Genomic DNA, 24479 nt, shown 5'->3' on the forward strand with positions numbered 1-24479 from the left:
TCCCTCACATGGAGACAGTGAAATTGAGGTTCTAATTATTTCTCTTTTTCTCTAACGCTTGAAAATCTTACCATAGCAACCAGAAGAAAAGTTAGAAGAATTTTAAGGAACCACTAGAAATGTCTCTATTACTGTCGAACTACATGATAATTGCTATGCTTACGCAATTTGAATATTTAAATCACATAATAATTATCTAATTTTCCTCTCTTTTATTGCTTTTGTGTTAAAACATTAGGAATTTAGTTTCTTTTGAGTTTTTATCCAGTAAATGCTAAAGTTAGTTAATTTACAGTGTTTTGGGGTGTATTTTTTTTGTAGAATTACATAACAAGAGGCCTAGAAGAGGGTTGAAGAATGGGAGCAACGCACTCAGCGTGTCAATAACCGCTCAGCGTGAGGAGCCAACTTGGAAGTTAGGCTTAGTCCTCATCTGGCGGCTTAGCGCACATCTGGCGGCTTAGCCTACATCTGGCAGCTTAGCGTGCGAACACTTATGTCAGTTGGACTTTGCATGTGTTCTTAGCAAGCACATGCAGGCTTAGCGCACATACAATGTCGAAAAATATGATTGTGCTGCGTTTTAAAGGGAAAAAATGGGGAAATCAAGGGAGTTCTTTTGGGGGACCAAAATAAGAGGCTAGGGCACGAGAGAAGAGAGAGAACTCATTCACTTGGGGACCCTTTCCTCCATTTTCTTCCACACCTCTTTTTTTCTTTTTGTATTAGTAAGTCTCTCATGACAATGAGAGGATAAACCATTCATTGTTGGGAGCTTAACAACCAAACACTCTTGATGTAATAATTCTAACTATCTATTTAATATTATTTTGATATTATTGTCTCTTTTCTGTGCTTAATATCATGTTTATGTCTTGATCACCCATGCTCATGTAGTGTTATAGAGTTTATGCATTGGAAAGTATTTATCTCCTAAGAACTTGAAAAGAGCATCTAGGTAATCTATGTATAGGGATAGAATGATATTACTTAGCCTTATTTATGCATCTTTATTCTTAAATCAAATTATTTGATGTAGCTCTTAAGGGATTAGGAGTGAAATTAGATAATTTAGGCTCCTTCACATGAGGGATCATGGTTAGGGTAGGTTAGTGGATGAAAAACCCTTAATGTTGCATCAAGAATAGTTTCAGTAGGCTGAGTCTCAACACGCTTCGTAATTCTACTTCAACTGGCAACTCACCCCCTGAGTGTTTGTATTTTGTCTCTTTAATGTGCTCTGCTTAATTATCTTCATTTATGTTGAATTTTATATTCCATATCATTATTTGACCAATATCGAATTTAGTTCATTGATTGCTTAAAATTGGACATATACAAACTCTGAGTACAGTCAAAGTCCACGTGGACTCGACACTCGGTCTTATCGTTTTAAAATACTACTTGGACAAATTGGTGCACTTTCCAATTAGTTAACACTACACATGTGAGCCCACTTAGAGATAATGGATGAGTTTATCGTAATTGGAGTTAGAATGAGCATGTGTAGGATCCTTAAATGATCAAATTGAGATTTATTTTGGGATGTTTATTGTATTGTAATTCTTCCTTTATGGTTATAATTACAAGATTATTGTGTTTGATGGATCAATTAATACTTTGATGCAAATTGGTTGATAAAATTGAGTTCTCTTAGTGTTTTCATATTTTTGACCTATGATTTTGATTCCTTTGATTTTGATATGATTATGTAAAATTATTTGAGGGGTTTTACTCCCCATGTTGTGAGAAACATTTTTGTATTATTTGTTTGTATTTTGGACAAGATTTACTAGATTAGCATGATAAATTGTTATATTGGAATCATGAAGTTATAATTGAAATTGTGTGTAAGTGATAAATTGAATATGTGATGAATTGTGAGATACATGTGTATTGAGATATTGTATGTATTGAGTTGTGAGTTATGAACTGTGCAATCACACAATTGTAAGACCCTTTAAGGGCGATGAGTTTTTGCACAACGAGTATTGTGATGGGATCCACTGTGGGAACCCGACGAGTTGAATCACTTTGAGGCGTGACAAGATAAAATTATTTTAAGAACAATTAAGAAGTAATATGTTTTGTATAGTTCATAGATAGAGTATGCATATTAAAATATTTTCTGGGTTGAACATGAATCAGTAGGGAGAGGCCCTAACGGACTATTCGGAGTCTAGGCCTTGTGGGTAAATACACCCAACTTGAGCACTCCTTTAAGTCTGTGTGATCCCACGTGGTCGAAACATTCTTGCAAAACAATATGACCCTGATTGGTCTCCTTATGATTTTACCTAGTGAGAGTGACCTAACTTACCAGTGTGTAGTCTACCTTGTCATGTACTCCTAGGCGTCTGACGAGGTTTTTCACTGACATAGTACCACATTGCATGTAGGATTGAGTCTTAGTGTATCTATTGCATAACGCTTGTGTAATGATCATTGTGACTTATTACGTGATGACGTGTAATGAATTGTGTGAGTGTGAGATGTTGTGTTGTGCTTGAAATGTGTTGCTTTGAACACATGATTAATGTGAAGGTGTGGAATGTGATTTTGTGATTAAATCCTTGGAACAAGTGATGTTACGCAATAAGTGAAAAAATGATGTGATTTGTGCTAAGTTGAACTTGTTATACTTATGTGTGTGTGTGTGTGTACTTTCGTTAATCTCTACATATTTAGAAATGTGATAACTCACTCCTTGTATGTTGTTTATGTTTAAATCTTATAATGATCTTGAACCTTGTGTTCGTGGGAGTAAATTGTTAGGTGGATGACTTTAAAGATCCTCATGCTAGAGAATGTTAGGACACAATGCTCTAATAAGGTGTGACATTGGAGCATAAATTTTTATTTCAATTGTATAATGTCCTGAATATATTATTTTATTTTATTTTATTTCGCTAGCTGTTTAACTTAAGTTATTTTATAAACTTGGACGGTCTTGTTCTGAATCAAATATGTTTTTAATAAGTTTTATTTAATAATAGTGAAACGAATGCGATCCTTCTATCCACATAAATTTGTTTATATGATTTGAATAAAATTAGTTTAATTAAATTTCATATTTTTATATATTTTTTATTTATATATATGTCGGATTGGAAAATATCACGATGAAAACTAAATCTTTACTATTATTTTTGGAATTTTGAAAACTGGATGCCAAATAACCGACTTGGATGTCTAATGGCATGCACACAGATGTAATTTCTGCATGCTAGCATATTTTAATTGATAAAAATTTCTTACATTTTTCTTATAAAGACAATATTATGTATTTTCGAAAATTCATTATATGGTTCAGAATTATTATTAGTCTATCATTCTAATAAATTTTCATGTCATACATATACACAGATTAACTAAGACTATATTAGTTTCCGTAAAATAATAAATAAAAGAATTGCATCATTTAACTTTCTTTAAATGAGAAACAAACAAGAAAACGTTTTTATTATGTCTCATGCCATCTCTGTTATAATATATATTCAAATCATTGTCAAAATAAAAGACAATGTGAATATGAAGTGATACACATTAAATTATATAAATTTAACAATTAATAGAACTGACAAAATTAGAAGGAAACAGACACTGCAATCAACACGTGTTTCTTGAATATGAACTGTTTGTACTAAAAGAAACAAGGCAGGGGATAGTTTAAAGAGTACTACTGATCTAGAATGTTGATCACATCATGAAGTTAGAGATTTAGAATATTCTTGTCTATATATTTTGTATAAAAAAATAATATCCGGATCTGTACTTGAATAAAAAAAATAGTTGTACTAATATGAGGCATTGCCCTAAACTGCAACGTGTCTCAAACCTAAAGCATCATAACAAACCTTGGATAATAATAACACACGATTCATGTGTATGCTAAGCCAACACTGTCACACGTTGTAATAGCCACAAGGCAATGTACCACTTGTCTCTCCCCATGCAAACCTTATCCAACACCACCTCTTCAAACCGACACAAACCCTTCTTTTTATAGCACCACACTCAACACAACACAAAAACCAAAAACCGCACAAAACAAAAACAAAACAAAACAGTGTCTTTGATTACGAGAGAGAGAGAACAAAACAATCAACACAATGGCTTCTGAGCAAATGCCTCGCAGAGAGAACAACAGCAATAGGGTGATAGAGAGAGAGGTTCACGTTGAGACACACAGAAAAGAGTCCCTCCCTGATAAGGGAAGGGTTGTGATAGAGAGTGAGAAGAAGGAGAAAGAGAGAGAGTTGGCTTCTGATAGAGCCAGGTCTGGAAATATAGTTAAGGAGGACAAAGAGGTTGAAGAAGGAAGAAGAGGAAAAGAAAGTGGTGGTGGTGGTGGTGTTCAGCATGAGAGGAAGTTTGAAACGAAAGTTGAAGAGAAGAAGGGTTTTGGGGAAAAGGCTGAACTCGAGGGAATAACAAGAGTGGTGGTGGGAAGAGAGTGCAGCAAAGAGGAGAAACAAGGAAGAACAAGAGAGAAAGTAGAGGCAGAGAAAGCAAGATCAATGGAGAAAACTAGAGATGAAGCTAAAGGAAGAGAACAAGCTGAAACCAAAGGTCAAACCAAGAAGGTAAAATCCTCTAATATTCTTTGTGTGCTAACTTAGCCTAAGACTTAGTATTCTAAAGTGAGAGAAAAATTAGTATATAGTCTAAGATCATGATGCATTCATGGTTTGACATAGGCTAATCTTATCATGATGTATATAGTTCAATTTTATTAATTCTTTTTACTAAATTAAAAGATTAACTTATGTCTTCATTGAAATTGACCATGACCATGCACACGTGTGATCCTAAACATACAATAAATCTGTCTAAAGGTATCTTTCTCACTTCTTTTTTTTTTTAAAAAAGATGATTTTTTGTATTATTAGCCCTTCATGCTTAAAGGGAGTATGATGAAAAGAAAAATAAAGTTGTAGTAATATAAAGTTTCTTCACCTATAATTTTAACCTTTTGTGATTGTTGGTTTATGCTATAGGGTGGTGGTGAGGAACAGGGAAGAAGAAGAGAAGAAATAGGAGAAGAAAATAAACAATCCAGCCTCGAAGAGATTTCTAAATGCAGAGCTGAAGCTGAAGAGAAAGTTAAGGAGAGAAAGGAGAGATCAAAACAAGCAGCAAGTAATGAAGCTGCCAAAGAGAGAAACAAGCAGGCAAATAAGGAGGCAACAAAGGCAAAAGATGTCACAAGAGAGAAGGGTCAACAAGGCAATCTTAAAACAGGAAATGAGACACAAGACATTGGCCAAAAGGGTTATGGTGGAGCAAAGGATACCATTGGTAGAGTGGACAACATTACTACACCACTTGCTAAAAAGGCTCAAGTTGCTGGTAGCACCACTGTTCAGTATGCTGGAGAGAAATCAGCACAAGCCAAAGATGCTACGGTAGGATCAATGGAGAAAACTACAAAGGATGCTAAAGGAAGAGAAAAAGCAGGAACCAAAGGTCAAACAAAGAAGGTAAAATTAAATAAAAATTAGCCTCTTAATATTCTTTGTATGCAAAGTGAGCTTCTATGACTTAATATTCTAAAGTGAAGGACATATGACACATAGAAGGTGTCGGTGAATCTTAAAATATGATATATAGTTGAATTATATTAATTCATTCTGGTAAATTAAAAATTCAGTTATGTCTCATTTGGAGATTGTCCATGATCATGGACACGTGAGACCCTAAACATACAATCATCACTCTCTAAAGAGATCTTACATTTATTTTAGAAATAAAAGATGAGTTTTTGTACTATTAACCTTTCATTTTTTTAATGGAGCATGTTGAAAATAATATGAAGTTGTAATAAAAGGTGTCTTCACCTAAAGTTGTAATGGAGCATGTTTGACCTTTTTGTCATTGTTGGTTTATGATATAGGGTGGTGGTGAGGAACAAGGAAAAAGAAGAGAAGAAACAGGAGAAGAAAAACAATCCAGCCTGGAGGAGATTTCTAAGCACAGAGCTGAAGCTCAACAAAAAGCAATGAGTTCAATTGAAGGTGCTAAGGAGAGATACGAGAGAGCAAAACAAGAAGCAAGTAAAGCTTCCAAAGAGAGAAACATTCAAGCAAATAAGAGGGCTGAAGAAGAAAGAAGAAAAGCAGAAAGTGGTAGGGGTGTTCATGTGGATAAGTTTGAAGAGAAGAAGGATTCAGTGCTGAAAGCAGAACTCGAGAGAAGAACAAGAGAGGTAGAGGGAAGAGAGTGGAACAAAGAGGAGAAACAAAGAAGTTGTCCAAGAGGGAAAGTAGAGGCAGAGAAAGCAAGACCAATGGAAGAAACAAAACTGGAAGCTAAAGGAAGAGAAAAAGCTGAAACCAAAGAGGTAAAAATTGTTTATATGCTAACTGAACCTCTATGATTTGATGGACTAAACTCAACTCATAGTCTAAAGTTGGATCTTTCTCTCTCTCTTTTTTTTAAATAAAAAAAAAAGAGTTTTTGCATTATTAACCCTTCCCTTCAAAAAGTAAAATAAAGTTGTAGAAAAAGCTGGAACCGAAGGTCAAACCAAGAAGCTAAAATTAAGTAAAAATTAGCCTCTAATATTCTTTGTATGCTAAGTGAGCCTCTATGACTTAGTATTCTAAAGGGAAGGACATATAACACATAGCAAGTGCTGGTAAATCTTAACATATGATATATAGTTGAATTATATTAATTCATTCTGTAAATTAAACAATTCAGTTATATCTCATTTGGAGATTGACCATGATCATGGACACGTGTGACCCTAAACATACAATAATCTCTCTCTAAAGGGATCTTTCTCACTTCTTTATTTGATAAAGATGAGATTCTGTATTCTTAATCCTTCATTTTTAAAGGTAATACTTTAAAAATAGTATAAAGTTGTAATACAAGGTGTCTTCATTTTTAAAGGTAATACCTTAAAAATAATATAAAGTTGTAATAGAAGGTGTCTTCAGTAATAATTATAACCTTTTGTGATTGTTGGTTTATGATAGGGTGGTGGTGAGGAAAAAGGAATGAGAAGAGAAGAAATAGGAGAAGAAAATAAACAATCCAGCCTGGAAGAGATTTTTAAGTACAGAGCTGAAGCTCAACAGAAAGTTAAGGAGAGAAACGAGAGAGCAAAACAAGCAGCAGAAGCTGCCAAAGAGAGAAACAAGCAGGCAAATAAAGGGAATGAAGAAGGCAGAAGAGAAAGAGAAAGTGGTGGGGGTGTTCATCATGAGGCTAAGTTTGAAACTAAAGGTGAAAAAAAGAAGGATTTAGTGGGAAGAGAGCGGAACAAAGAGGAGAAACAAAGAAGCAGTCCAAGAGGAAAAGTAGAGGCAGAGAAAGCAAGACCAATGGAAGAAACAAAGGTGGAAGCTAAAGGAAGAGAAAAAGATGTAACCAAAGAGGTAAAAATTGTTTATATGATAACTGAGCCTCTATGACTTGATGGACTAAACTCAACTCGTAGTCTAAAGTTGGATCTTTCTTAGTTTTTCTTAAAAGAGATTTTGTATTATAAACTGTTCCATGTTAAAAAAAAAGTTGTAGTAATACAAACTACAAAGTGTCTTCACCTATAATCTTAACCCTTTTGAGATTATTGTTTTATGCAAGGGTGGTGTTGAGGAACAAGGAAGAGGAAGAAAAGAAAATGAACAATCTAGCTTGAAAGACATTTCCAAGTACAGAGCTGAAGCTCAACAAAATTCATTCAATGCTACTGAAGCTGCTAAGGAAAGATACGAGAGGGCAAACCAAGCGACAAGTGAAGCTGCCAAAGAGAGAAACAAGCAGGCAAATAAGGAGGCAACAAAGGCAAAAGATGTCACAAGAGAAATGGATCAACAAGGCAATCTTAAAACAGAAAATGAGACACAGGACAATGACCAGAAGGGTTATGGTGGAGCAAAGTACACCATTGGTAGTGTGGACCACATTACTACACCATTTATTGTAGAGGCCAATCTTAAATCAGAAAATCAGATACAAGACAATGGCCAAAAGGGTTATGGTGGAGCAAAGGACACAATTGGTAGTGTAGACCACATTACTACACCACTTGCTGAAAAGGCCAAAGCTGCTGGTAGCACCACTGCTCAGTATGTTGGGGAGAAAGCAGCACAAGCCAAAGATGCTACTGTGCAAACTGGCAAGAGTGCTGCAAAAGTTGCCTCAGATTTGAGGGACAAGGCTTTGGCCACAGGGTGGAGTGCTGCACATTATTCTACTGAGATAACTGTGGAGGGAACCAAGGCTGCAACAAATGTTGTTAAGGGAGTTGCTGAGTATGCAGGACAGAAGGCTTCTGAGCTTGCAGCTATGTCAGTGGATACTGCGAAAGGTTTAGCTGCTGCTGCAGCTGGGGAGAATGCCAAGGAGTACACTGCAAGGAAGAAGGTGGAAGCTGAGATGGATTTGGAGGCCAAAAGGGAAGCTCAAAATCAGGTGGTTATTTCTATCAATGCCTCATTTAATTATAAGGTTATGATATGATGTGTATAACTATAGTCTTATAGTTAAATGTACGGCTGGAAACTTCTACATATTGTGTGTGTTTGTGTTGTACCTCATGAAATTGAGTAGAACAATGTGATTGATTCAACTACTGGAACTAATTAACTGTGGTAAAATGTGTGCCTCTTATCATTTTAAATGTCTTTTATATGGATTTCCAATTAAATCTTAAAAAGAGAGAGAGAGAAAACAGAAAACTTCAAAGGCTTGGACATAGTTCTTGATATATAATAATGTAGTGAATATAGTAGTGTATGCTAGTACTTGACATGTAGCAAAAATGTGGCCTCATTTTGTTGAAGACTCTTTGTTGTAATGCAAGTAACTTAACTGAAAATTGGCAATTGTACATAGGAATCGAAGGAGTGGCCATCAGCAAAATCCACCACTGAGAGCATTCAAAGAGGACAAGGACAACAAGAACAGCATGAGCAAGGAGAAAAATGGGAACATGGTGCACAAAGGACTAATAAGCCACATGAAAGCAACATTGTGGAAACCTTTGAGGAAAACCTAGGTGGGATTGGGGAAAAAAGGGAACAAAAACCACTTGGAAGCATCATTGGAGAGAGCTTTCAAGGAGTTCAAGAAAAAGGGAGTGAAGTGATGGCAAGCATTGGTGAAAAACTGGGAAGTGCTGCACATACATTAGTGAAGAAGCCATTGGATAAGGCCACTGAGGGAGGGAGAGAGGTGTTGGGAGCTGTAGGTGAAACTGTGGTTGAGATTGGTGAAAACATGGTGAAAAAACCAGCACAGAAAGTGCAGCAGCATCAAGGTGAAGGTGGAGGAGGGGTGCTGAATGCCATTGGTGAAACCATAGCAGAGATAGCAGAGACAACTAAGGTGATTGTTGCTGGAGAGGGAGAAAAGGAGATAATAGTAAAAACACATGAATTTGAATATGGAGACTTGAAACTTGATTAGTGAATTGCTGCATTGCATGGATGTTCATGACAAGTTGGTTTATGGAAGGAAATCTATCATGAAGTACATAGCTGCAAAAAGTTCCACGTTTTATGGAGTTGTAAAAAAATAAGAATAAGAATGTCTTGTTGTAATACTATATATAGTAATAATAATGTGTAGCTGCATGATGTTTATTATAATAAAGTTGTTTTATTTATGGAAATCTATCATGCAGATGCAGTACATGTTCCACGCTTTGTGGAGTTGTAAATAAATAAGAATGTCTTTTTGTGATTATATAGTGTGTAGGTCTTGTACTGTTATTACATCATCTCACGACAACAATAAATGTAATCAGTCCCTGCATTAAGAAAATTTATGTTGCCTTCAGGTTGCTGGTAGCAATATGTGTCTACTTGTGGAATATCAATTAATATTTTTTAATTAAGTATTTATTATAATTTTTGAATTACTATATATATCAGTTATGAAATTTATTAATTTATTACTTAACTAATAATGCATATTTGTTAAGAGTTATTATTATTGCCTTCAGGTCTTGTACTATTATTGACTTTTTTTTTACCAAAATATACCCTACTAAACTATTTCACTGGTGACAAAAATCGGTATTTTTTTAAAACTTAATTTTTTACCTCAACTATATTTAAAAAAAGACGTGAGAATTTTTTTCGTTTTCTTTTTTAAAAGTTTTTTTAATTTAATTTTTACTAAAATCTTAATTAAAATATTGACGTGCTTAAAGCAAATCAGTGACTCTTCGATTTAAGATTTAAGATGTGAAAGTTATACTATTAAATTTATCTATGAGATTAGACTATTTTTCAAATGAAAAACATCATAAATATGGACAAAATCACTTTTAAAAGTATAAGGGAATTCAGTAAGTTTACATAGTGATTTTATGCATTTTTTGGCACAATTTTAAAGCTTATAGGCCAATTCAATATGTGAAAGTTGTATCATTATATTCGTTTACATAAAAATTGAAAATTGTATCATATTTACATAAAAATTATGAAAGTACAATTGTTTTGAAAAAAAATCTCAAACAATAGTAAAATGGCCCAAAAGGTGACAATCAAGAAATTATACTTCACTAAGTAAAATAATTTTTACAATTTTCAAACACAATTTTCAAGATTTTCTAGAATGACTGTATAATTGACTTCATCAACATGAAAAGTACAATAATTCATTATTATTCAAACCAAAAAACCAAAAAAGCTCATGCATAATAAAAAAAAACGCAACAATTTACCGTAACAAAAAACTTTAAACACCTTCAAAGTTCTATTTCGCACCAATTAACAATTGGATTTTTGTAAAAAGAACAATAAAAAAAATTGTTTTTCCGATAATAAATCTTAACAAATATTAACCAAAAAAATTATAAAAAACATTGAAAAATCGGTTAACCAACAAAGGATTTGTCACAAGCATTTTAAATATATATATATATATATATATATATATATATAGAGAGAGAGAGAGAGAGAGAGAGAGAGAGAGAGGTGAGAACCGATTTCTCACTTGTAACATTGAAATGAGTTAGTTGAGTAAATAATTTTAGAGATGATATATTTGGGTATTTAATTAATTTATTTCCATTAAACTGTTAATGAGTATTCGCTCTTATGAGAAATTAATACACCAAAAAAAAAACTATCATTTTGCACATGTGCACCGCGCCGTACAGAATAACTGAATAAGGAAAATAAATAGCTTTTTAATTTTTTTTAAAATTATATACATTTAGTTTTAAATGATAATAAATATAGTTACAGATAAAAATTACTACTATTTATCGTCAAAATTCACAACCTAATGACTTTGAATTTTATTGAACGGAAAGTGTTACAATAAGACATTTTAAAAAAAAAAAATAAAGAATCTAATTCAAGTTTTAAAAAATTAAAGAACTTGATTAAAAATTGTGAATTAATATATAATTGGTAGAAGGGAAAGAAAAGAGATAATAAAAATTAAATTAAAATAAAGAATAGAAGTATGGATCCTACAAAATTTTACTTTTCATTTCATTTTTTTTTCACTCTCTTTCGTCTCTAGGAAGTGGACTATTAAGAAGTTGTTCGGATGGCTAAATGAATATGCTATAAAAAAAAATGTAAGGGTGGAGTTATCACTGCATTAGTTACATTATCTTTTGTTTCTATAATAACAGTTACATTATGCTTCTAATATCTTCTGCTTCATCGAACGTTTGTAATTAGAACCATAGTTTTTGCCGTAATTCTAACTAATAATTAGTTCTTTGTCTAATACCAATGCCACTAAGAAACAAAATGTAGTGTGAAAGTGAACTGTTTCAATTTTCTTTTTGTGCCACCAAACTTCATAAACACACACTTTCCGTGAATTAGCCAGAGAAGGCAAAAAGACCACACACAAATATCAAGGACAAACATGAAATCCCTGTATGCTAGAAGACAGAGGGAAGTAGAAACAAATTCAAGTTTATCTTGCTGGAAGGAAGAAGATAAAAGACTAAGAGGAATTCAGAAAGGGATCTGAGAGGTGAACTACTCCAAGACATGCAGCACCAGCAGGGGCATATGCATGTCAGCAACACTCTGCAAATATAACAACCAAAGTTTTGTTTTTTCTCCCAATCAGATCCAAACCCAGATCACAGGTGCAGAAATCAGAGTAACCCAGAACATAGAAGATGACAACTACACAACTAGAGAGAGAGAGAAGAGTTTTTTTTTACCAAACAATTCATACAACTAGACCAACGAATGAGAGGAGGAAGCAGAGAAAGGCAAAGGGAAGACCCAACAGAAAACCCAATGGCCTGCAATCTTCATCTGAGTTGCACATTCCTTGGCTTCCTCTGATACTATTTTTTTGCTTTTCCTCCTCTCAGAAACATGATCAAGAAAAGAAAGACACACTATATTATTTCAACTTCCCTTTGTCATTTTAAATGATTAAGCGGTACCCATAAACATAACCAAACATGACAACTAGGGGGTGGGAATAGGTCAGGCCGGTCTACAGGGACTTACGACCTGACCTGCCTTACATAAAACTTGACCTGAACTGACCTATTTAATTAAAAATATTAAATATCTATTGTGAAAACAACTTTTAAAAAGATTATCAGGTCCAACCAAACTTTTAAAAAGGCTCGGACCAAGTTAAAATAAAAGTCTTTGATAGGTTATAAATCAGGCTCAGGTCTCAAAGATTCATCTTAGGCAAGCCCAATCTGTCCCAAATAAAATATAGGTTAAATTAATATTTTTTACTCTTTTGATTTAATTTTTAGATTAAATTTGATTCTTTAATTTTTTAAATCAACTCAATCTGATACTTCCATATAAATTATAGAAAATTACACTATAAAAATTTAAAACTATCACAAGATTTTAAACCGTCATAAAATACATATTAAAAAAATGAATCGATTGTAAAAATTAAATGATTAAATTTAACCTTAATAATAAATTAAAAGACAAAAATTAAACCTAAAATATGATATTTGCTTGAACATTATGCGTATTATATTTCTTTTTTAAAGTAGAAAAATATCTTTTATGATTAGTAAAGATTGTCTAATGTCTATTTAAATATTTTACTTTTCAACAATCCATTATTTCCTTGATAATCTTCCTACCCTCAATGCCGGCACAAGATCCCTTTTTGTCACTATCACAAACCAATATTATGCAAAAGTATTCACTGAGATTTCTAAGCTAAATTAAGGGTGTACGTTCATCCGAAAGAAACCCCTTTTGCTTCTCACAGAACGGCACTTAGGAACCATGCCAACTCTCCCACAACGCGTAAATAAACACAAACTATTTTGAAAGTCAACATGTTTAGGTGCAATGCAGGGAGTCTAGGGTAGAAAAACCAGTTAAAGACTTGATGTTGTCATTTGACAGACACAGTTAACTAACTACGATTAGATCCTCAGTTGGATTTTTCATAGTTTGTAAACTACACGGAATGAGATTTCACGAATGAATTACATATTATCTTCATATGATACCAAGATCTTGAATCTGCTAGCACAAAAGTAAAAAATAAGTTATAAATGGAACTCAATGCGCAGCAGTAGTTAGCAATGTACATATGCTACGGAAATCTAGCTACCTAACTATCATCACATCCTACCAAATATTATACAAGAATTTGTGTCAAGAATTCCAACAAGGCCACGATTAGCATTGGAGTAGCAGTTCAAACAAATGGGAAGAAAAAATCCCAGGCTGCATCAGGAGGATCACCCACGGCCTTCAGAACGCTTCCTTTATAACCCGACTGTTACACTAAAATCCATAATCTGGAAGCTTCAAAAAACCAAAATAGGCTGGCATCAAGACACTATCTACTCTAAAAATCTGAGATCTGCAACATGAAATAAAAACAAGTAATGGGAAAAATAGTTAGCAGTAGATCAATTCCAAAGCTTCAATGATTAATGACTTCAACAATCATAAGAAAAATAAGCTTCAGACAACAAAGGCAACGTACAGGAGCACGTGTGAATTAATTCAAGCATACTATTAAACCTGTAGAATGCATCATAAAAGATAATGCTGAGAAATGCACAAGAGAAACCAGAAATGTTCCTAAAGATCTGCTATTTCTTTTGGGGCTCAGAACTCAGAAGACCAGGTGATATTACATGTAACTAAATGTCCGAGGGCATTATGCTCCATGGCATTTTAGCTCCTCCAAAAACAAGTATCAGAAAGCCCAAGTCTAATTTAAATTGGATCAGGTAAAGAAATGCAAATTAGGTCTCTAATAAAGCATATCATAATGAAGCATTTAGACAGTACACCAAAAAGGCAACAAATAGAAAACAAGAAATAACATTTTTCAAAATCAACTATATAAACAAGTACAGCATTCAAATCATGAATTCATTGAATTGCCATGCTAATATTTGTATTGTGAATTATAATTAGTATCAAATTGTAAGATTCAGATACATTGAAAAATAACCTTAAATATATTATATAAATGACATAAAATGTTCGATGTAATTATTTTAAACTAGAAATAGATAAAAACAACTTAACCATAAGCCTCAAAATGAAATTATTAGCTATATATAAGTGAAGCCTTCTGTTTGAGAAGAATGAAATGAAATACCAAAGGGTGTATGGATTAAATGAGTTAATAAAATAAAGTAGTGCAATAATCAAATAGGATAAATTCACAAGTGATCGGTCAATTACTTGTGAAATAAATTCTAAAGTCATACAAGTTTAAATTGTAACATGAAAAAAAAAAATCTAGGAACACACTCTCAAACACATTAAAATTTGTTGAAGTATATTGAAAATAAAAAATTGCAAGACTCACATCATATTTAATTATTCTCATGATTTTGTAATTTTCAATAAACTATAACCAATGGATAAGAGTATATTAAAAAGAGTATGTTAGAAAATGTGTTCCTAGCACTCCTCAATAACATTGTTTGATCGTGTGATTCTTATTGATGATATGAAATCACACCGAATCATTCATTGCACCATAGGACATTAAGAATCAAAGTTATTTGTTATTAATCTTATGATACAAATAGATAGGTGATTAATCAAATTATATTGAATTGTAGGATTCAAATCATGAATATTAAGATTCCAATTTGTCGTCCAGTAAAAACACTACAATTTTGACAAGATGTGACAAAGCTGCTAGCTAACAAGGGGAGTGCAGTCACCAAAATTAAAGGGAAATCACATTAAAAAAAAATACAGTAACACACTCATTACTCACAAATCTGGGAATGCCTCTAATAAATAGCTAGTTACAGGGACCAAATACTTTTAGAGGAGGTATACAAGGTAAGAAATCAAACATTAAACTTCTCAGATAACCAATATTTGCGATTCCAGCAGAACTTACTTCAAAAAAATTTCAAGCAGATATTGGGTGAGTTTGTTTAAACTTTAAAAAAGAAATTTTAAATAATAAGCGCTTATTTAAGAAGCAGATAGGATTTGCTTCTTAAAATAAGCAGAAATTTTTTAAAATTGTGCCTTAGTGCAGCGGTAAAGTTGTGCCTTGGTGACTTGTTGGTCATGGGTTCGAATCCGGAAACAGCCTCTTTGCATATGCAAGGGCAAGGCTGCGTACAATATCCCTCCCACATACCTTCGCATAGCGAAGAGCCTCTGGGCAATGGGGTATGAAGTTTTTTTTAAGCAGTTTAGACAAACACACTAAAAAGAAGAAAGCTGCTTATATTTATTAAAATAAGTGCTTATTTCAACAACTAAGTTTAAACAAACTGACCCATTGTTAGTCTAGCACACAATTTAAATTATAAATACTAGATATACAAGCATTATTGGCCAACTATTAGAGAAAACAAAAACTGCATAAAAAAATTGCCAAATACTACATAAAAAACACGAATAAACTCATCTATTTTGCTTTAGCATTTATTAATTTTAAACTCAACAAATATAAATAAACAAATATATTTTCCTATTAGAGAAGAGCCCATGTCACAAGGGCAACAATATGACCAGCAAATTCCACATCAATTTTGTTTTTTTTTTTTTTTTTGCTCAGCACATCAATTTTGTTTAAACAAAAATGTTCCCAAAAGAAAAGAGACTGTAGAAGAAAATGTCAGTCATCACATCCAAAAAGAGCATGAATAGAGACAAATCCACAGAAACAAATAAACAGCACAAAAGCTACAAAAGTAAAGTCTTGAGGTAAAAAATTGGCACTAGCAGAAACAAAATATAGTGAAGGAACCAGATCATGATAAATGCTAATAAAGTGGGAAAAAAATCGGTTGAATAATTAAACAAAATTAATTACAAAGCTAAGTATATAATTCAACTGTTAGAAGAAAAAAAGTCGTTATGCATTCCTAAAAGGCAAGGCACAGTCAACCTAAATAATTTCCCTAAATATTTTCCCCTCAACCCACTACAATATTTTAAAATAGCCATGAAAATAGATTACTAGATCAAAATTACAAAAGTAATTAATATACAATATCATTGGTTTAACAAATTACACCACAGAAGAAAAATACCATCCACAACCAAGAGAAGATGACATAAGATATTGATATCAAAGAAAAGTCTAGGCATATAATAAAACCATTAAATCAGTACAAACTACACTCAGAAATAAATAGCCATCTTACTGCCAGGCTAATATAAAAAATGGTCACTGAAGTTTATGACTTTGTGCAACTGTGTAAAACCTTTCTTTTATGAGACCTTAGAAGGAATATGTTTCCAAAGGGGCAATAACACCCCCACTAATTGACAACAATGAAACAGCAAGAGAAGATGAAAGGGCTAGAGTCAATAAGAAAAAAATAGCCTCAAATCTTTTCCTGACAAAAACGAACTGATTATAAACACCAACAGCAGAAACACCACCCATTTTTTATACAATTTAGACAGGTATTCAATATCATAATGACTGAATCATATGTGATGCATACACAATGCCCTCAACTACACACTTTATGACAAACCAGCAATGATCATTAATAAGCAGCAAAATCATTACTAGGTTTTAAAAAAAATCACTTGAAAGCTACACACATCCATCTTCAGAATGGAAAGGGAGAAGTGCTGATAAATATCACACAGGAGCAAAGGCATACTAAACACTAAGCCGTCAGCACAAAGCAAAACAAAACATAAGAGCTGTAACTCTACCTGACAGAGCATAGTCAGGTCCCTTGCGACCCTGCATCAGATCCAGATGCTGAGGAACTGTCACTATCAGAATCTGCAACACCACATACAAATGAGAAAGACAGGACATTTGACTTCCACAATCAGCAAAAGCACGTATATGAACAAATAACATGAAAGATAGATTCTAAATCATTGATCAATGTACCACTTGAAGAAGAACCAGAATCACTGCTGGAGCTACTGGAACTGCTTGACCTACTCCCATTATCCGCTTGATTTCTCCCTTGCACAGGCAAGGGTTGGGGAAGACTCCTTTCATCTGTACACATACAGGCAGATGAAATATTTCATTTAAATAAATAATTGAGATAAACAATCCAAAAACACCAATACTGATTCTTAGAAGTTCACCTGTTTGTGTTTCTTTTGGAATCTCTGCCATAGCTGGTGCCTGACTCTGCAAAAGATAAAGATAAAAAAGTATTTAGCAATAATTGTTCCCCAAAGTAAGCAACTAAGCATGGCAATTAGATGTAAAAAATTTATTCTTTACCTTCTGGATGGCATTCTGCTGCAAAGCTTCTGCTCTAGCTCGAGCAAGTTCAGCCTTCCTTTTGTTTTTGCTCAAACTTTTCTTATAGTTGGTAACAAATCTATCAAGCTCCCAGAGAGTCTCAGCATCCACACTATCAATGTCCACTTCAATTTCATCGTCATGTTGATTAAGTGCTGAATTTCTCTTCTTAATGATTTGTACAATAGCATCAAGCTTCTCTGAAGGCAAACTTTGAAGGTTAGTGCTTAGTTTTTGTTTTTCCTCAAATGTCATGTCTCTTTTATGAGGATCTTTTGCCTTTGGCTTTTTTGGAGCTGGAGTTCTACTGGATGGAGTGATGCTCATGAGTCTTGGAGTCTGTGTCATTGAATCTGATCTATCCAAAATCCTTCTCATATCAAGAGGTGGTGGTGTAAATGCAGAAACCCTTCTAGACAAAGGTGAGGGTGCAGGGGGAGCTGCCCTATAATCAAAGCCATATCTCATCTCCCGATTGTAATCTGACTCGATTATAGCCCATCTGTCCTCGAATATCTTTGATAAAAGCTCTGCCATAATATGAACATCTTGTCCCTGTGGATTATATGTCATGGCATTACGAAAAGTGAGTCTCACATCCTCCGCAAACTCCTTTGGTGATTTGTACCAATTCTTGTTCAGCCTTGTCTTCACAGTTCCCAAGTCCATTGGATGAGTGATGATAGTAAAATAATCATGCAAACCAAGAGTCTCAACATCAACAGGAGAATTAAACACCCAACCATGCTTGTGTCTCATCAATTTTTCAAGCAGTGAACTACAGCTTTTGAAAAATTTAGATCCCATCCCAAAACCATGTCCCATTTCTCCCCCACCTTGCTTCTTCCAATTTAATTTCGACTTCTTGTTACTCTCTGCTGACGGAAATTTGTCCTTCGCAAGCAAGAACTCTGAGTTACGATAAAATTGGTTTGCTTTAGGTGTTCTCTTCTCCTTCTCAACAGTTTCACAGATCCCTTGACCATTCTCCAACATTGACAAACTTAACTGGTGCAAAGGCCTGGTACTGGCAGGTTCCCGTGGAACACAAGCAGATGCCACTTCTGAATGAGCACGCTTGGCTCCACCAACATTATTAATCCCACTGTCAATAAGCACATCTGAGTTGCCAAAGCCACCAACTTGCCTCTGCTTCACTTCAATCCTATTAACCAAACTTCTCACAACACCAAGCTCACTTTCAAGCTTCCACCGAAGCTCCCGCATCTGCTGCTTTGATTTTGATGCCAGGTTTATCTTGATTCGGTCCCTCCGCCATGGTTCCGCAACCCCATTTCCCAAAATAAGGTCTCGGGAGCTAGGAACTGCCTCCTGCTGACGGTTGGGGCTTGAAGGTCCATCATCCTGCTGCTGAACATTGAGGCTAGAAGGTTCATCAGGCTGCCGGCTGCGCGAGTCATCAGAAACCAGCACTGCCGATGGCTGAACTGTATTCCCATCCAAACTTGAATTCACTTGTGGCCGAGGAGAATTCCCATCCTCCAATCTCGAATTCACTTCCGGCTGAGGGGACTTTCTACCCTCCAATTTTGAACTCACTTGTGGCTGAGCTGTATTCCCATCCTCTGTTCTTGAACTCACTTGCAGCTGAACCGTATTCCCATCATCTGATCTTGAACTCACTTGCCGCTGAGCCGTATTCCCATCCTCTGATCTTGAACTCACTTGCGGCTGTGCCGTATTCCCTTCCTCTGATCTTGAACTCATTTGAGGTTGTGCCGTATTCCCTTCCTCTGATCTTGAACTCATTTGAGGCTGTGCCGTATTCCCTTCCTCTGATCTGGAAGTCACTTGCGGCTGAGCTGTATTCTCATCTTCCAATTTTGAACTTCCTTGCAGCTGAGCCGTATTCTCATCTTCCAATTGTGGCTGAGCTGTATTCTCATCTTCCAATTGTGGCAGAGCTGTATTCTCATCCTCCATTAGAGGTTGAGCCATATTCTGATCCTCCGATTGAGGATGAACCATATTTGGATCCTCTGATTGAGGTTGAGCCATATTCTGATCTTCTGATTGAGGTTGAGCCATAATATGATCTTCTGATTGAGATTGAGCCATATTCTGATCCTCTGATTGAGGTTGAACCATATTCTGATCATCCAATTGCGGTTGAGCCATATCCCCATCCTCCAATCTTGAATTCACTTGCGTCTGTGCCAAATTATGATCCTCCCCTGGCGGCTGAGCTGTATTCTCATCCTCCAATCTCGATCCCTCTTGCGTCTGTGCCATATTCTGATCCTCCCCTCGCGGCTGAGCCTTATTCCCATCCTCCAATCCTGAACCCACTTCAGTTTGAACCATATTTTGATCCTCCAGTTGTGGCTGCCCCGAATTCCCATCCTCTAATCCCGAACCCACTTTTGGCTGAGCCGAATCCCCATCCTCCAGCACAGCTTGTTGCCGTGCCGGAGGCTGAACCGAAACATTATCACTTTTGCTCTTGGCCTCACCAGTGTTGCTCTTCTGAACGGTGCTGTTACTGACACTATTGTCATTGGTAACGGTGGAAGTGGCGGTGCCGTTATTTTCAATGGCGGAAGCAACGGCTTTAGGGTCTTTCTTTACTTTCCTCCTCGTGTAAACCTTTCTCTCCCCGAATCTCTGTTTCTCTCTGGCTTCATCATCTCCTCCAACCATAGGCTCCGAAGCCATACATCCAAAACCCTAATCCTAACACCAATACCAAATCCCCCAAATCCTAGGGTTTTACACACCACCAAATCAAAGAATACACAAAAACCAAAAAACCAAAACCAAAAACCCAAGAAAAGAAGAAAAAAAATCAAAACCCTAGAAATTCCTAGGGCTTCCTTCCACCGCCAAAATCCCCAAGCCTCACTCAGAACCAGATCAACCGTAAAAAACGAATCACGAAGAGAAATACTCAGGGTTTCGAAAGCTCGATTACCTTTTGTGTTTTCCGATCAGATCTCGCACACGCATTCACACACACACGCACACCCTCTCGCTCTGTGTGTGTGTTTTTTTTTTTTTCTCTTCCTCACTCTAGAACGCTTCGTGTTTCTCTCTCTTTCTCGAAACGCTGGTCGTTTTATCGAATCATCACAGGTGTACGGCAACGGTGCGTTCGTGAGGGGAAGCGTGGACCAGGCTTAAGCGCGTTTGGGGGTTAAACAACAAAGAGCCGTGCCCGGGAAACATGATATCACGGAAAATTCGCGACGTGGACTCACTGGCTTCTGTGGAGCGTGCTTATAACGCACCAATGGGGAGTGACGTGGCATGCTGCGTGTGTTTCACGCGATGGTGGGAGGGTGAAGGGATTTAGTGCGGGGAGTTTCGTTTGCGGGAATTTGAAAAATTATCCTAGGCGGGGGTGGCGCGTGTTTTCTACTCTCCGGTTTAGTGGGTTTCGGTCTGGCTGGTGCGTATCAGTGCTCGGAAGGTTTAAACACGCGCCCTCGTAACGAGTGGAGAATGCTGTTGTTTTGTTTTTTTGGTTATTGAGTTTGGGTTGGGTGGGTACTACTGGGTAGGGCTTATGTGGGCTTTGTGATATTATGGGTCAGAAAAGCCTGGAAGATTCTCAATAATCAAAGCCCGTGACTATGAAAATCTAGTTTTTACTTTTTTTCATAATAGTTGATTTGACAAAAAAATATATAAAATTAGTTGACCAAACAATCTGTTAATAGAAAATGCGAAAGAAAAAAAAGAAAAAGATAAAAATAAAATATTTTTTAGATTGTTCAGTAAAAAAGAAAAGTAAAAAAATCTTATTTAATTGGGTAGAAAGTATAAAAAAGAAAAATATGTGTAAAATCACATAAACATCTTTAAAAAGAAAAAATGTGTAAATCTAAAAAAAAAACATTAAGTTTTTTATTGCAAAAAAAAGATGGTTCACTTACTTTTTTTTTTTTTTACTTTCTTTCCTTCTTAACAAACTATCAATGCAAGGATTAATTTTTAGATTTCTTTCCTTTTGCCTCCATCTATTTTTTATTTTTGTTATTTTTCCAAATGAACTCTAAAAGTGAATATCAGTAATTAAAAGTGGAATAATTTGCATTTGGCAAGAAAACACTTAGTACATTTATATTTATTATTAATTATTAAAAAATATTTTCTACTTTTAATTATTTAAAATCAATCTTAAAATTGTATGAAAAAAATTATATGTCTTTGAGATTTTGAGACATTTGGTTGAGAATAAATTTTTATTTTTCTAGTAATTTTAAATTGGGAATTTTTTTCATGTTTTATATCTATTTTTAAAAAAAAATCACATTGTTCGAAAGAATATTTTTTAAATTTTTTTTAACGGTTATTTCCTTGCTGAGGGTAGCAATTTAACTTTTTTGATAAAAAAATATGTTTTATTATGATAAAAATATCATATTACTCTTATTAGATTATTGGATAAATAGTCATTTTTATCCCTAAATGTGTAGAACATTGACAAATTCATTTCCGAAAGATGAAAATTCAAATTTTAGTCCCTAAAAGGGAAAAAATTACAACAAATCCATGCATCCGTTAACTTTTGTCCGTTACCGTTAATGAAAGAGCCTAGGTGACTCATAGGGACGAAAATCTCACAAAAATTATTGTCAACATGGTTGTTGAATACATTAGACCAAAAATGTTAGTAAGTTTTCATTGAATCAAAATGTTGGTAAGTTTTCATTTGACTAATTTGTCAGATCTCAATTTTCATTTCATTTAAGGATAAAATATAATTTAATCTTCATCTCTCCCCCCCCCCCCCTTTTATCATTGCAAGCCTAACATTATAATAAGTATTTTAAAAAATAGGGAAGCAAACATAAGTTAGAATAAACATAATAATAAGCATAATTTATTTGTTGCTCTGAAATTTCTAATGTAATAGTACTTTACACAAAATACGAGACTCAAACAAAAATGCATAATCATTAAGTTAATCCTTACAAAAAAAATGAGACCCAACTTGATTTTGTCATTACCTAATGTTGCCACAATAAAAATTTCAGAGCAATAGACATATTATGCTTATTAATCAATATTATGCTTATTATTATGTTTGTTTTAACTTATGCTTGCTTCCCTATTTTTTTAAGTGTTTATTGTAATCTTATGCTTGCAACGATAAAAAGGAGGGAAGATGAAAATTAAATTATATTTTACCCTTAAATGAAACCAAATTTGGGGTCTGACATTTTGGTCTAATGAAAACTTACTGATATCTTAGTTAAATCTATTCAACAGTCATGTTGGCAATCATTTTTGTGATATTTTTGTGCCACGTAGACACTTTCATAAACGATAACGAACGGAAGTTAATGGATAGATGAATTTGTCACACTTTTTTACTTTCGAAGACTAAAATTTGAATTTTTATCTTTCGAAGATTAATTTATCAACCCTCTAGTAGTCATTCAGGGACGAAAATGACTATTTACTCAAGATTATTTAACGTATTAGATTGTTTAATGAGATAATAATTAAAAATACAACATTACTCTTTGGTGGCATTTGGTAGGGAAGATTGAGTTGGATTGGGATAACCTAAATTATAACTCAAGCTCATCTTCATACTACATTATCTACTTTTAAAAATTAAACCTACCAAAATTAAGTCCAGATCAAGTTGAATTAGTGAGATGAAATAGATGTGAACACCTCTAATTATAAAAGAAAAAGATTTTTATTGACAATTTAGTTTTTGTGGTTACAGTAAACCACAGAAAAAATATTATAATTTCTTATTCATAATATCACCAACCCAATTGGATATAGTTTTTGGCGGTTTACTTTTAATAGTGATAGGAAATTGCTACAGTGTTTTAGATATAATTTAGGGCTCATTTGGGTTGGTTTTAGTTTTGAGCATCGAAATTTTTAAAAATGACAACCAATTTTTAGTTTTAGTTTGAAAATAGTTTTAAAAATATGATTAGTTTCAAATAAGCTCATTTTGAAAGTTTCATGTTGTATTAAAATTAGTTTAATAGTGTTTTTGTATGGAAGTGATGTCAGCAACAACGGTTATGATAAAAATACCAATGGTGATCGTGATGACAGTGGTGGTGGAGGTGACAATGACAATATAGTGGTGGTAGCGGTGTTGGTTGTGGCAGCCAATCGTGACAATGTTGGTTTTGGTGGTGGTGACAGAGGTGATATTAGTGGTAGTGTGGTGGTGGTGGTGGTTGCAGCGATGTTGGTGATGATTGTGGTAGTAGTGACAAAGATAATATTTTGTTGGTAGTGGTGGTGGTGATAATAACAATGGCAGTGATGCTGATATTATGGTGGTGGTGGTAGTAGCAATGTTGGTGATGATGATGATGTCAGTGATGGTGGTGGCACCAAGTGGTGGTTGTATGTTGGTGGTGGTGGCTAGGATGACATTGGTAGTGGTTGTGGTGACAATGATGAAGGTGGTGATAGTGATAACGGCGGTGGCAATGGCAACGACACTAATGGTGGTGGCAATGATGAAAGTGGTATTGGTGGTGGTGGCAGTGACAATGGTGATAATGGTAGTAGTGGTGGTGACAATAAAAAATGTCATTGTCAAATGTGAGAAATATTTATTTTTTAAATTAAAAACTAAATTCAAAAAACCTTTTTGTCTTGGTTTTGAAAATAGGTGTAAAAGTGTTTCAAAAATTATTTAAAAATCATTTCGACTCCATTTTTGTCAAACACATTTTGTTTTGAAAATTCTATTTGAAACCTAAAAATAAAAAACTCGCAACCATCTCAAATAGGGCCAAGTTTTTATTTTCCCTTTTTGACACTTGTCATTATTCTGTGTCGATCTAGTAATTCTTTAGGAA

General features: G+C 34.5%; 2 protein-coding genes across 2 annotated transcripts; one reads left to right on the forward strand and one right to left on the reverse strand.

Moving 5' to 3' along the window:
- Window positions 1–4034: 4034 nt before the first annotated feature.
- LOC114417138 (seed biotin-containing protein SBP65-like) lies at window positions 4035–9795 on the forward strand. Its single transcript, XM_028382241.1, has 6 exons — window positions 4035–4586; window positions 5001–5483; window positions 5897–6343; window positions 6987–7388; window positions 7597–8427; window positions 8851–9795. The coding sequence occupies exons 1-6, from the start codon at window positions 4113–4115 to the stop codon at window positions 9421–9423; spliced, it is 3210 nt and encodes a 1069-aa protein (XP_028238042.1). The 5' UTR covers window positions 4035–4112; the 3' UTR covers window positions 9424–9795.
- A 3531-nt stretch (window positions 9796–13326) lies between these two features.
- Window positions 13327–20832, reverse strand: LOC114417139 (transcription factor GTE4-like). Its single transcript, XM_028382242.1, has 5 exons — window positions 17647–20832; window positions 17505–17550; window positions 17299–17412; window positions 17112–17184; window positions 13327–13806 (listed from the first exon to the last, which is right to left on the reverse strand). Exons 1-4 carry the CDS (start codon window positions 20341–20343, stop codon window positions 17126–17128), a joined length of 2916 nt encoding a protein of 971 aa, XP_028238043.1. The 5' UTR covers window positions 20344–20832; the 3' UTR covers window positions 13327–13806; window positions 17112–17125.
- Window positions 20833–24479: the final 3647 nt, after the last annotated feature.

This window comes from Glycine soja, chromosome 6 (assembly GCF_004193775.1).
Source record: "Glycine soja cultivar W05 chromosome 6, ASM419377v2, whole genome shotgun sequence".
Lineage (NCBI taxonomy): Eukaryota > Viridiplantae > Streptophyta > Magnoliopsida > Fabales > Fabaceae > Glycine > Glycine soja.

Excerpts from the sequence above, each read along its gene's own strand:
- LOC114417138 (XM_028382241.1), top strand. The coding sequence starts at position 4,113 with ATGGCTTCTGAGCAAATGCCTCGCAGAGAGAACAACAGCAATAGGGTG. Across the intron at positions 4,587-5,000 it reads CCAAAGGTCAAACCAAGAAG|GGTGGTGGTGAGGAACAGGG; the intron begins GTAAAATCCTCT and ends TTTATGCTATAG. Across the intron at positions 6,344-6,986 it reads AAAAAGCTGAAACCAAAGAG|GGTGGTGGTGAGGAAAAAGG; the intron begins GTAAAAATTGTT and ends GGTTTATGATAG.
- LOC114417139 (XM_028382242.1), bottom strand. The coding sequence starts at position 20,343 with ATGGCTTCGGAGCCTATGGTTGGAGGAGATGATGAAGCCAGAGAGAAA. Across the intron at positions 17,551-17,646 it reads AGCAGAATGCCATCCAGAAG|AGTCAGGCACCAGCTATGGC; the intron begins GTAAAGAATAAA and ends TATCTTTTGCAG. Across the intron at positions 17,413-17,504 it reads TCCAAAAGAAACACAAACAG|ATGAAAGGAGTCTTCCCCAA; the intron begins GTGAACTTCTAA and ends GTATGTGTACAG.